At 45.7% G+C, this 13,067-nt stretch overlaps 1 protein-coding gene across 5 annotated transcripts in view; it reads right to left on the bottom strand.

The window, feature by feature from the left end:
• Positions 1-13,067, bottom strand: part of LOC147117737 (oxysterol-binding protein-related protein 10-like) — a 338,647-nt gene that overhangs the window by 256,555 nt on the left and 69,025 nt on the right. For all 5 annotated transcript variants that reach the window (XM_085988973.1, XM_085988974.1, XM_085988978.1 and 2 more), the window contains one exon: positions 7,888-7,967. In XM_085988973.1, coding sequence (XP_085845099.1) covers positions 7,888-7,967 — 80 coding nt within the window. The remainder of the gene's footprint in view (positions 1-7,887; positions 7,968-13,067) is intronic.

The raw sequence follows: 13,067 nt of genomic DNA, 5'->3' as shown, positions 1-13,067 counted from the left end.
AACACAAATCAGTTCGGCTTGCAGCTCCTTCAAATTTAGGTGCAAAGTTATTTCTAACTTCAGCATAGGAAACAAATGGAATAAGCCTCACCTAAACAAGAAAGGCAACTTATTTTCAAGAGAGGCCTTTTTTTTAGGAAATGGAGGGAAGTGTTGACTATTCCGCACACCCTTTTGTTTTTTTTAAACTTCTTAAGCTTCAATAGTAAGATAATTATGAGAATCAGAAACAATACTGAACAACTTCTTTGAAGTTGAAATGAAGTTTGCAAATTTCCATTACATTGCAGAGATGCAGGGTTCTTTGCCTGCTAGTAAAGTGAATGGATACAGGAAAAAGCAGCAAGTCCCAACCCACCAGAAGTACAGCAGATTTGTGCCCATTGCATCCTTTGGCAGGTAATATCGGTGCCTCAAATGGGTGGGAGCTTATCTTTAATATACAGGTAGACTACCCTTTATCCGGACTTCCGAAAACCGAAACCCTCTAAAAACCAAAGGTTTTTTCGTTCAGCGTAAGTCGTGCGTACGAACGAAAAAACCTTCGGTTTTTAGAGGGTTCCGGTTTCGGAAGTTCGGATAAAGGGTAAGTCGTGCGCACGACCCCCCGCCGACCCCCCCCCCCCCCCGCGGACCCCGCCGGCCCCGACAACCGCCGACCCCCCCCGCGGACCCCGCCGGCCCCGACAACCGCCGACCCCGCCAGCCCCGACAACCGCCGACCCCCCCGCGGACCCCGCCGGCCCCGACAACCGCCGATCCCCCCCCGCCGGCCCCGACAACCGCCGACCGCCGACCCCCCCGCGGACCCCGCCGGCCCCGACCCCCGCCGACCCCGACTGACAGCGTAAGTCGTGCTCACGACCCCCCGCCGACCCCCCCCCCCCCGCAGACCCCTGCCGACCCACCTTCCGAAATCCGAAATTCTCCTTTATCCGAAACTCGGCTGGTCCCGAGGTTTTCGGATAAAGGATAGTCTACGTGTAATAGCAAAATACTGCAGATGCTGGAAATCTGAAATAACAACAGAAAATGCTGGAAATACTCAGCAGGCCAGGCAGCATCCGTGGAGAGGGAAACTGAGTTAACATTTCAGGTCTGGGACCCTTCATCGAACTGGAAAAAGCTGGAGATGTAACAACTATTAAGCAGGTGCAGAGACGGGGGTGGGGGGGGGGGGGGGGTTAGGAGGGGAGGAAGGAATTGAAAGAACATCCTGTACTTTTGTAAGAGGCAGGAAAGATAAAATGTTGCAAACAGAATGGCAAAAATCATACAGCATGAAAAATGGGGGCAGGGATAATTATCTGAAATTGTTGAACTCGATGTTTAGTCTGGCAGGCTGTAAAGTGCCTAATCGAAAGATGGGGTGCTGTTCCTCGAGCTTACGTTGAGCTTCATTGGAACAATGTAATAGGTGGAGGACAGAGAGATCAGAGTGGTAGTGAAGCGGAGAATTAAAGTGACAGGCAACCGGAAGCTCAAGGTCACCATTACGGACTGAACGGAGGTGTTCCGCAAAGCGGTCGCCCAATCTGCGTTTGGTCTCCCCAATGTAGAGGAGACCGCATCGTGAGCAACGAATACAGTATATTAAATTGCAAGAAGTACAAGTAAATCGCTGTTTCACCTGGAAGGGGTGTTTGGGGCCCTGGACAATGGGAAGGGAGGAGGTAAAAGGGCATGTGTTGCATCTCCTGCGCTTGCATAGGAAGGTGCCAGGTGAAGGAGAAGGGCTATTAGGGGTGATTGAGGAGTGGACCAGGGTGTCACGGAGGGAGTGGTCCCTTCGGAATGCTGAAAGGGGAGGTGAGGGGAAGATGTGTTTGGTGGTGGGATCACGTTGGAGGTGGCGGAAATGGCGGAGGATGATACCTTTCACCCCACCAGCCTCCACATTCAACGTAAGGACAAGGGGAACCCTATCATGGTTCTGGGAGGGAGGGGAAGGGGTGAGGGCAGAAGTGCGGGAAATGGAACGGACATGGTCAAGGGCCGTGTCAACCACAGTAGGGGAGAATCCTCGGTTGAGGAAAAAGGAAGACATGTCGGAAGCACTGGTATGGAAGGTGGCATCATCAGAACAGACACGGCGGAGACGGAGAAAGGAATAGAGTCCTTACAGGAAGCGGGGTGGGAGGAAGTGTAGTCCAGGTAGCTGTGGGAGTAAGTGGGCTTGTAGTGGATGTTTGTCGAAAGCCGATCGCCAGAAATGGAGACGGAGAAGTCAAGGAAGGGAAGTGAAGAGTCGGAGATGGACCATGTGAAGGTGAGGGAAGGGTGAAAAATGGAAGTAAAGTGAATGAACTTATCTAGTTCAGGGAGAGAGCAGGAAACGGCACCAATACAGTCATCGATGTACCGGGAAAAGAGGTGAGGGAGGGGACCTGAGTAGGACTGGAACAAAGAATGTTCCACATATACCTTGAATAGGCAAGCATAGCTAAGGCCCATGCGGGTTCCCATAGCAACACCTTTAATTTGGAGGAAGTGAGTGGAGTCAGAGGAGAAGTTGTTCAATGTGAGAACAAGTTCAGCCAGGCAGAGGAGGGTGGTGGATGACTGGTTGGGCCTCTGTTCAAGGAAGAAGCAGAGCGCCCTCAGGCCGTCCTGGTGGGGAATGGAGGTGTAGAGGGATTGGACGTCCAGTGAAAAGGAGACAGTTGGGGCCAGGAAACTGGAAACTGTTAAAGTGACGGAGGGCGTCGGAAGAGTCGTGAATGTAGGTGGGAAGAGACTGGACAAGGGGAGAAAAATAGTCAAGATAGAGAAGTTCTGCTGAATCTTTATAAAGCGCTGGTTAGGCCACAACTGGAGTATTGTGTCCAGTTCTGGTCACCACACTTTAGGAAGGATGTGAAGACGCTTGAGAGGGCGCAGAGGAGGTTTACCAGAATGGTTCTGGGGATGGGGGAATCTTAGTTACAAGGACAGGTTGGAGAAGCTGGATTTGTTTTCATTAGAGCAAAGGAGGTTGCGGGATGATTTACTAGAGGTGTACAAGATTATGACCGGTTGGGAAAGGCTGTTCCCACTAGTTGATGGTACAAGGACTAGGGGACACAGATTTAAGGTTTTGGGCATGAGATACAGGGGGGATGTGAGGAAAAACATTTTTACGCAGTGAGTGGTGACCTGGAATTCGCTGCCGATGGAAGTGTTGGAAGCGGACACACTCAATATTTTCAAGGGGAGACTGGATAGGCACTTGAGGGAAATAAACTTGCAGGGTTACGGGGATAGAGCGGGGGAATGGGACTGACTCGATTGCTCTACAGAGAGCCAGCACGGACTCGATGGGCCGAATGGCCTCCTTCTGTGCCGTTATGACTATGACTCTATAGGAAGAGATAAGTTCCGTGGGGCAAGAACAGGCTGAAACGATTGGTCTACCAGGGCAGTCCTGTTTGTGGATCTTGGGAAGGAGGTCGAAGCGGGCTGTGCAGGGTTGGGGGACTACGAGGTTGGCAGCCATGGAGGGAAGATCTCCAGATGTCACGTCGACAGTTAGCAATGAAAAGATCTAGAGAGGGTAAAAGACCAGAGGGAGGGGTCCAAGTAGAACAAGAATTTAGAAAGCGGGAGAAAGGGTCAGCTGTGCAGGGGGAAGACTTCTGGCCAAGGAAGTGGGCACGGAGACGAAGGCGACGGAAAAAGAGCTCAGCATCGTGCCAAGCTCGAAATTCATGGAGATGGGGGGGTAAGGGGATGAAGCTCAGGCCTTTGCTGAGGACTGATTGTTCGGGGTCAGAGATATCTTTAATATATTCATTTGAGGACCTGTCTAGTCTACAAATCTAGATTTGCAATTCTGGTGTGCAACAACTTGCATTTATATTGCACTTAGCGTAGAAAAGCATCTTAATATGCTTCACACAGGTGCAAGAAAAAAAAAATGCCAATCCAAAAGAAGATTTGGTCAGAGGTAAGTTTTTCTTATGGAGGCTCTTGAAGAAGGAGGGGGAGATGGAGAGGCAGAGGGAGAAATCAAGAGAATGGGGCCTAGGTAGCCAAAGGCACAGCAGTTAACAGTGGAGCGAAGTGCGGGGAATGCACAAAGAGTTTGCGGGGGGGGGGGTTTACAGAGATAAGAAGTAGTGAGACTATGAACAGATTTAAACACCAGGATCAGAATTTCAAATCAGGTATTGGGGAACCAAAATCCAAATGTCGGTCAGCAAAGACAGGGGTGATGGGCAATCGGAACTTGGTGTGGGACAGTATACAAGTAGCACTGCTTTGGATTAGCTAAAGTTTACGGAGGATGCGAGGTGAGCTAGGAGAGTATCAGAATAGTCTAGTCTGGAGGTGAGAAGGTCTGGCTAAGGATTTAGCTGCAGATGAGCTAAGATGGGGCAGAGGTTGGCAATGTTATGAAGCCAGAAGTAGACGGTCTTTGTGATGAAGAAAATATGGGGTCAGATGCTTAACTTGGGGTCAAATACCAAAGTTACCAACAGTCTGGTTCTGCATGGGATAGTGGCCAGAGAGGGATGGGGTCAGTGGCAGGGTTATGGAATTTATGATAGGGCCTGAAGACAATGGCTTCGGTCTTCCTAATGTTCAGCTGACAAACGATGCCCATGTAAAATAGGTGTCCAACATTGCTAGGCAGCGACAAAATGGGAAAAGTGCATCTAAAAGGATGCTGCAGGGACTTTAGAAATTTTCTAAAAAGCAGACTTTGAATTTTTTTAAATTTATTTTTGCCTTCTGCTGCACGGCTCACATTCCCCTATTATACAATTAATTTCCCATTCGGAATACTCCTGTATCTTGGCTTTTTTGAAAGAACAGCAACAAGGAGAGGACAGCTGATGAGACAGCACAGGAGGCACACAGCACCCACCTGCTGGAAGTTCCACACAAATATATAGTCCAAGGCTCCTAACTCTACTTGACACAGCAGCAGGGGCTATAGCAAGTTATACATGCTTCAACCAAACCTAAAGACCATTTCCACCTCAGGCGTTGCAAAGGCGACTAGGGGTGGGGGAGAAAGCAACAGGGCGATAAAGAAGGAAAGGGGGAAAAAAACCTACATTTATATAGTGCCCTTTACGACCTCCAGTGCACTACAGACGGAGTGCTGCATTGTCAAAGGTGCAGTCTTTCGGAACTTACCTTGATATCAGGGTCAGGTGAGATACTCAAGGTTGTGGAGAGCTAAGAGCCCACCTGAGAGTAATCTCACTATCAGTAGATGAAGTATCTAGAAGTAGTGCAGAAAAGCCCCCAAAACAGAACTGAATCCTCAAGCTATTACTTAAGGGATCACAACCTTCCAACATGAACTGAAACGACAATACATATATTGAAGGCAGCCATACTTTAGGTCACCATTCACTGTCCGAAAGAGCTTGGTGACCTGCTCCAGTGCCATTTCTATTGCTGCTCTATAGCCAGCTGCTAGAAGGAGTGTCCTACAGTCTTCTGCTTCATGATATCTTCCAAAGCCAAGCCATTTTACTAGCTGGGAGCAAAATGCCCATGGTGCTTTATTACAATTGCCACCTTAATAGCAAAAAGACAAAACTGCCCTTGGTGGAAGTAAAATAAACTTCACTCCTAAAATGATATTCACCTTACCAGATACAGTCAAACAAGAGAAATGCCATGTACAAAGACAAAGTTTCAAAAATGTTGGACTACCTTTGATCAATATTTATGTATGAGTCATAGAGTTTTACAGCACAGAAAGAGGCCCTTCGGCCCATCGTGTCTGCGCCGCCCATCCATCCCTGTCCAGTCTAATCCCATTTTCCAGCATTTGGTCCATAGCCTTGTATGCAATGGCATTTCAAGTGCTCATCCAAATGCTTCTTGAATGTTGTGAGGGTTCCTGCCTCTACCACCCTTTTAGGCATTGAGTTCCACATTCCAACCGCCCTCTGGGTGAAAAAGTTCCTCCTCAAATCCCCTCTAAATCTCCTGCCCCTTACCCTGAATCTATGCCCCCTTGTTATTGACCCCCCTACTAGGGGAAAAGTTCCTCTTTGTCTACCCTATCTATGCCCCTCATCATTTTGTACACCTCAATCAGGTCCCCCCTCAGCCTTCTTTGCTCCAAGGAAAACAACCCCAGCCTGTTTAGTCTTTCTTCATAGCTGAGGCGCTCCATCCCAGGTAACATCCTGGTGAATCTTCTCTGCACCCTCTCCAAAGCAATCACATCCTTCCTATAGTGAGGCGACCAGAACTGCACACAGTACTCCAGCTGTGGCCTCACCAGCGTTTTGTACAGCTCCATCATAACCTCCCTGCTCTTATATTCTATGCCTCGGCTAATGAAGGCAAGTATCCCATATGCCTTTTTAGCCACCTTATCTACCTGTTCCGCTGCCTTCAGGGATCTATGTACATGTACACCAAGGTCCCTCTGACCCTCTGTACTTCCTAGGGTCCTACCACTCATTGTGTATTCCCTTGCCTTATTTGTCCGTCCAAAATGCATCACCTCGCACTTTTCAGGGTTAAATTCCATTTGCCACTTTTCCGCCCATCTGACCAACCCGTTTATATCGTCCTGTAGCCTGAGGCTTTCCTCCTCGCAATTTACCACCCCACCAATTTTCGTGTCATCTGCGAACTTACTGATCATACCTTTTACATTCTCATCCAAATCATTTATGTAGATCACAAACAACAAGGGACCCAGCACCGATCCCTGAGGTACTCCACTGGACACAGGCTTCCAGTCACAAAAGCATCCTTCGACCATCACCCTCTGCCTCCTGCCACTCAGCCAGTTTAGGATCCAACGCGCCAAGGCACCCTGGATCCCATGGGCTCTTACCTTCTTGACCAGTCTCCTATGCGGGACTTTGTCAAAAGCTTTACTGAAGTCCATGTAAACCACATCCACAGCATTTCCCTCATCCACCCCCCTAGTCACCCCCTCGAAAAATTCAATCAGATTTGTCAGACATGATTTACCCTCGACAAAGCCATGCTGACTATCCCCGATTAATCCTTGCCTCTCCAAGTGGAGACTAATTTTGTCCCTCAGAATTTTTTCCAATAATTTCCCTACCACAGATGTTAGGCTCACTGGCCTGTAATTCCCTGGTTTATCCCTGCTACCCTTCTTGTATAATGGTACTACATTAGCTGTTGGCTAAGAGTAGGGAACAAAATTAGCTTTTCTGTTCCAGAAGGTCATTGATTCTTTATGTCCATTACAAGAATGATTATTATTTATGATTACATAACCAGTCATACACTTTGTCATGACCTATCAATTATTGATTTATGAAAATAAAATACCAGACCCAAAATACTGGTCTACTGTTATCAACAAGGAGAAACCCTTTTTTTTTTTTAATATCAAAACAGGCAAATTAAATGTTGTCACTTAAGATAAAGTTAATCACATTTTTAATAGTAAATCTAGGTGAACATCTCCACTGGCAAATTGTCCTTTTTTAAATTTTGAAATAATACAAGACCTCCATTTTTGTTTAGTTATAATGATATAGATTATTTAAAGTTTGTTACATTAGTTTACCTTTCAAGAGCTGTGAACCAACTACATTAGTACAACCAGACTGAAGGTACTTTCAAGGCTGTTGTTTTATGTTCCTGGTCAGTCATGTGGTCTGATTATTCAAAAAAAGACAACAATTTACATTACACACATCTTAGTGAAAAGGAACTGGCCCTTGGGGTTATTTTCAGGAAGTGCTTCAGAATTAATTTATAATAAACCAAAGGAACTGGCCCTTTCAGTTGGGGTTATTTTCAGGAAGTGCTTCAGAATTAATTTATAAACCAAACATTCTTTAAAAACAGGGGTACTGCAGCTTTAAATGCTAATAATATGCATTTCAGTTTACAGTGTTAGGTTGAAGTAGAGCATTTTGGTACTTCAATTCAGTAACCCTTTACCTTGGCATTACTTTCTGTGTGGTGCTTGGCAGAGGCCTGAAGCTGGTTCACCCAGTAGAATCTTTCTTTGGCATCCCCTGCTGCAGTGCAGAAAGTAGACAGACATTTTAATACAAGAAAAACATAATGACCTTGATTTTAAACACACTGGATTTTAAAGAAATGCAGAATAAAAATAAAACGGCATCATTTACTCTCAGCATATTCATTAAATATCTAAGAGGCTTAAACAAGACAGGTAATCTAGCTGCATGTAAACAGTATAAGCACTTGTATATTCTCAACATAAACTCAGACTTGAAGTATCTAAAAACATTTTTTTAAATCTCTAACTGGCAAGATTCAGCTTTCAGATATAAAAGAATGTGAAAAGCCAGGGATAAAAACAATAATTTGGTGTAATAACACTCATCAGTCTAGTACACTAGAACTGGCATCTAATTATATTCTGAATAACCAAATTGTTTTGCCTCCATTATTCAGCTTGGTAAATTATTCCAAACCTCCTTCACTCAAAGTAAAAAGAGGTTTTTTTCTGATATATCTTGTCAAATGTTGAACTATCTTTCTTGGCCAACTTTCTTAATGTTGCCGTAATTATCTGGGTTTACTTTTACCACAATTTTTTTTTGATAAGGTTGTCCTTTAATGTCCTTCTTTCTAGACTGGAAAGATTAAGTTTCCCTAATACAATACAAATAAAAGACAAAAATGCACATGACCTGAAACGTTAACTGTTTCTCTCTCCACAGATGCTGCCTGACCAGCTGAGTACTTCCAGCATTTTCGGTTTTTTGTTTTAGATTTTTTTTTAATTCATTGATGGGATGTGGGCGTCGCTGGCTAGGCCTGCATTTAGTGCCCATCCCTAAGTGCCCTTGAGAAGATGGTGGTGAGCCGCCTTCTTGAACCGCTGCAGTCCATATGGTGTAGGTACCCCCACAATGCTGTTAGGAAGGGAGTTCCAGGATTTTGGCCCAGCGACAGTGAAGGAACGGCGATACAGGTCCAAGTCAGGATGGTGTGTGGCTTGGAGGGGAACTTGTAGCTGGTGATGTTCCCATGCGTCTGCTGCCCTTGTCCTTCTAAGTGGTAGAGGTCGCGGGTTTGGAAGGTGCTGTTGAAGGAGCTTTGGCGAGTTGCTGCAGTGCATCTTGTAGATGGTACACACTGGCAGCCACAATGCGCCGGTGGTGGAGGGAGTGAATGTTGAAGGTGGTGGATGGAGTGCCAATCAAGTGGGCTGCTTTATCCTGAACTAGCTGGGGGAGCCCGGCGTTGCCAGGGCTTTTTTGGGCCGCGCGGTTTACGGCCGGGCGCTACCGCTCCCGCGCTCTGTGTCACTCTTTCCCTCCCTGACCCCCTCTCTCTCCCTCCCTGCCCCTGTCTGTCCCCTCTCTCTCTCCCTCCCCCCTCCCCCCTCCCTCCCTCCCGCTCTTTTGGCACCCGGGAAAGAGCTTGGAAAATTGAGCCCGGCCGCGGTGGCCGTGCGCGGCCTAACGCTTCAGGCCCGGCCGGGCTCTCGGGCCGAGACTGACCCCAGCTGAGCTCCCGGTGCAGCCGGCCGCGCGGTTAACGGCCAGCCGCCGCCGCTCCCCTGCCCGCTCTGTGTCTCGGGCCGAGCGATTGTCAGGCCCGGCCCGAGTGACCCCAACTCACCTGCCGCTCCGGCAGGCCGGGAGCGGGATAGTGTGCCGGAGCCGCAATGTGGGGGTATGTTGTGCTGGTGCTGTCGCTGTCGGAATTTTAAAAATGGCGGCGAAGTTTCGGGAGGCTGCAGGATTAGGCCCGCCCACACACTGAATGAAACGTCCCCCGTGACGTACCGATTGGTCAACCATCACGTCACTCAACGCTAATGAGCGGTAGGATTGGTCAACCGCTAATGAGCGGATTTTTGAACGATTTTTGTATACTGTCGGAACAATTTTTGCCTGACCAAAAAGTAAATACGCCTATGACACTCCCCTGATCATCAGCTTTCTTTTGATATAACATATGCGTAGGTACGCTCTATGTGAGTGTACAGCAGACAGACAGACAGAAGTACCGCTTTATATATATTAATTAATTTTAAAAAATATATAAGATATAAGATGGTGTTGAGCTTCTTGAGTGTTGTTGGAGCTGCACTCATCCAGGCAAGTGGAGCGTGTTCCATCACACTCCTGACTTGTGCCTTGTAGATAGTGGAAAGGCTTTGGGGAGTCAGGAGGTGAGACACTCGCCGCAGAATTCCCAGCCTCTGGCCTGCCCTTGTAGCCACAGTATTTATATGGCTGGTCCAGTTCAGTTTCTGATCAATGGTAACCCCCATCCAGCCCATGGAATCAGTATTCTTGCTCTTGTCTGTATTCTTTCCAGCATCTGCAGTATTTTGCTTTTGTATTAATTAATTGCCAAAATCAGGGGTCCCGACACCATCCCGCCCCCATGCCAATTTCAAAGGAGGCGGGTACCCGCCCCGCACTGGGACCCGCCTACCCAAGGTGGGAAGGGATTAGTGCCAATTAACTGCCTGTTAACAGGCAGTTTTTAGCCTAATCCCTATTTTTAAGCTTGAACTGTGGGATTCCCAATGGCTCCAAACCACGCCAAGTTGGAGGAGTCAGGCCGTCGGGTTGAAGAGCTTGGAGGGGTCGAGGTGTCGGTGTTCAGGTGAATGATGTGTGCATGAGTGCAAAGGTAAGTGTGTTTGGTGTGTCTAAAGTGATTAAAGAAGTTTTACTTACATTTTCTTACCTTTTCAGCCTTCCTTCCTTTAGGTTCAGGGAGTCCCTCATCTCACCGGCACAGAAAGCAGAATGGCTGCGATCTGTCAAAAGTGACAGCCTGCAGCTTTCTGTGCAGGAGAGATTTCTAACCGAGTCTGTGGAGAAGGACTCATGTTAGAAGTAAGACTGTCAGTGTTTGACAGCTTCAAACAGCTGTGAAACACTGATATTTCATGTCAAAACCTCTTGACAAATAAAATTTCAGTCTGTGACATCACCTGTTGCCAGGTGGCCCTTAATTGGTCTGCTGAGCCCGCTGGGCGGGCTCAACAAGGTCAATCAAGTTAAAATAGAGTGGATTGGCCGCATCTTGATGGAGGCGGGACTACAACTCCGAAAGTTGTGGTCCTGCCTCCTTCCCGACTTCTGAATGAAAATCCAGCCCATGGAATCAGTATTCTTGCTCTTGTCTGTATTCTTTCCAATGCAAGTATATATTTTTGTGGATTGGTGGCCAAAATTAAACACAGAATTCTGAACACAGTATTCCAAGTGTGGCCTAACCAATGCATCTGCAAAGCCTTAGCATACCTTCTGAAGACTTGTAAAGCTAGAAATGATGATAATACCAGATGAATATTTAACACGTTTGTAGGACAGTCCTGTGTCTGGGATTTTAATAGAGGCATTAACGCACTTGCTTTAAATGGGTTAACACTTGTCAAAATAGTGGGCAGATAACTGTCAAGAGCGTGTAGGCATTCATTCATTAATTCCTGCAACTGTGATTTCTGGTCTATATTCTGCTGTTCTGGCTATATATCCTTATAGCTCAATAGCTGTCCTAAGTGCTTTATGCTGAAAGTGAGGCATCTACTACTCCTGCCAGATCCAGTTCTAAATCTCCCCATGCTAATCAATTCCATTCATGATACGCTTATATCCAACAGTTTTCAACTTCTGTTATACATTAGATTTAATTTTCCATGTATCTATAATCAAGTCAAATACTTCTGCTACATCATATGCTTATTAATACACACCTCCTGGGCAGTTTTAAAATTTGGACAGAAATCTTTACGAAGTACATCACAGATTCTTAATCTATTTCTGTTGATCTGAAAGTGTATTCAATAAATAAACAAGCCTTAGTGCATAGAGTGTTGTGAGCTGCTGCTTTGCAGAGAGCCAGCTTGATCTCTGAATGAGTGCAAGAAAGATCACTGAATGCCAAGTTTGATAAGAGCACACAAATCAAACAGACAATCAGAAGACAACAAATAAAATTCTCAGTATATTGGGAATGCTGAAGGTATTAAATATAATTAAATGTGATGCAGATCATTAAACACAAGCCTGACTTTACATGATCTACACAATACAAGCCCATCAATAAGAATAGTTACTGTGCAGACATGAGAAGAGGTAAAATTCTTATAATTCCACTTGTGATGTAAAAATTCCTTGCATCATGAGCCAAAACCTACTGCTAAAAATTGTAACATAGCAACACCTCAACACAACCAATCAGCAGCACATGGGCAGTGCATATAGCTTTTGTTTTTTTAAATGCTTAGCTAATTTGAAGCACCAAGACTACGGCAAGAATTCAAATCTACCAGTTTAGAGATTTGTTTGTATAAAATACACACCTAGAACCAATTTATTCATCATAAAAAATTATAACCACAACTGTGATGTTAGTTAATTACATTATGGCCCGGAATTTGCGGTCAGCGGCAAAGCAAAGATGTTCGCTGGCCCCGAAGTAAGCTTCACACAAAGATCTCGCGATCTCTGTGTCGAGAACTACAGGTTTTCGGACATTCAATTCAAATCTTCATATAGACGGGACAAATCAAATTGGCAAAGGTGGTCTGGAGGACATGTTCATGGAATGCATTCGGGACAGTTTCCTAGAACAATAAGTCATGGAGCCAACCAGGGAACAGGCTATTTTAGATCTTGTATTGTGTAATGAGACAGGGTTAATTAACAATCTCATAGTAAAGGATCCTCTGGGGCAGAGTGATCATAATATGATCGAATTTCACGTTAATTCTGAGAGCGACTTGCCCAAGTCCGAAACTAGAGTCTTAAACATAAATAAAGCCAATTACATAGGTATGGAGGGGCAAGTTGGCTAAGGTAGCTTGGAAAAATAGATTAAAAGGTATGGCAGTAGATAAGCAGTGGCTAGTATTTAAAGAAATATTTCATAATTCTCAACAAAAATACATTCCATTGAGAAACAAAAACTCCACGGGAAAAGTGATCCAACCGTGGCTAACTAAAGAAGTTAAGGATAGCATTAGATTGAAAGAAGAAGCTAATAATGTTGCGAAGAATAATAAGCCTGAGGTTGGGAGAGTTTCAGAAACCAGCAAAGGTTGACCAAAAATTGATAAAAAGGGAAAAAATAGAATGAGAAAACTAGCAAGAAATAAAAACAGATTGCAAGAGCTT

Source organism: Somniosus microcephalus, chromosome 5 (assembly GCF_052327205.1).
Source record: "Somniosus microcephalus isolate GS21.2 chromosome 5, FLI_Smic_1.0, whole genome shotgun sequence".
In the NCBI taxonomy this organism is placed as follows: domain Eukaryota; kingdom Metazoa; phylum Chordata; class Chondrichthyes; order Squaliformes; family Somniosidae; genus Somniosus; species Somniosus microcephalus.
This window is presented reverse-complemented; position numbering and strand designations above follow the sequence as displayed.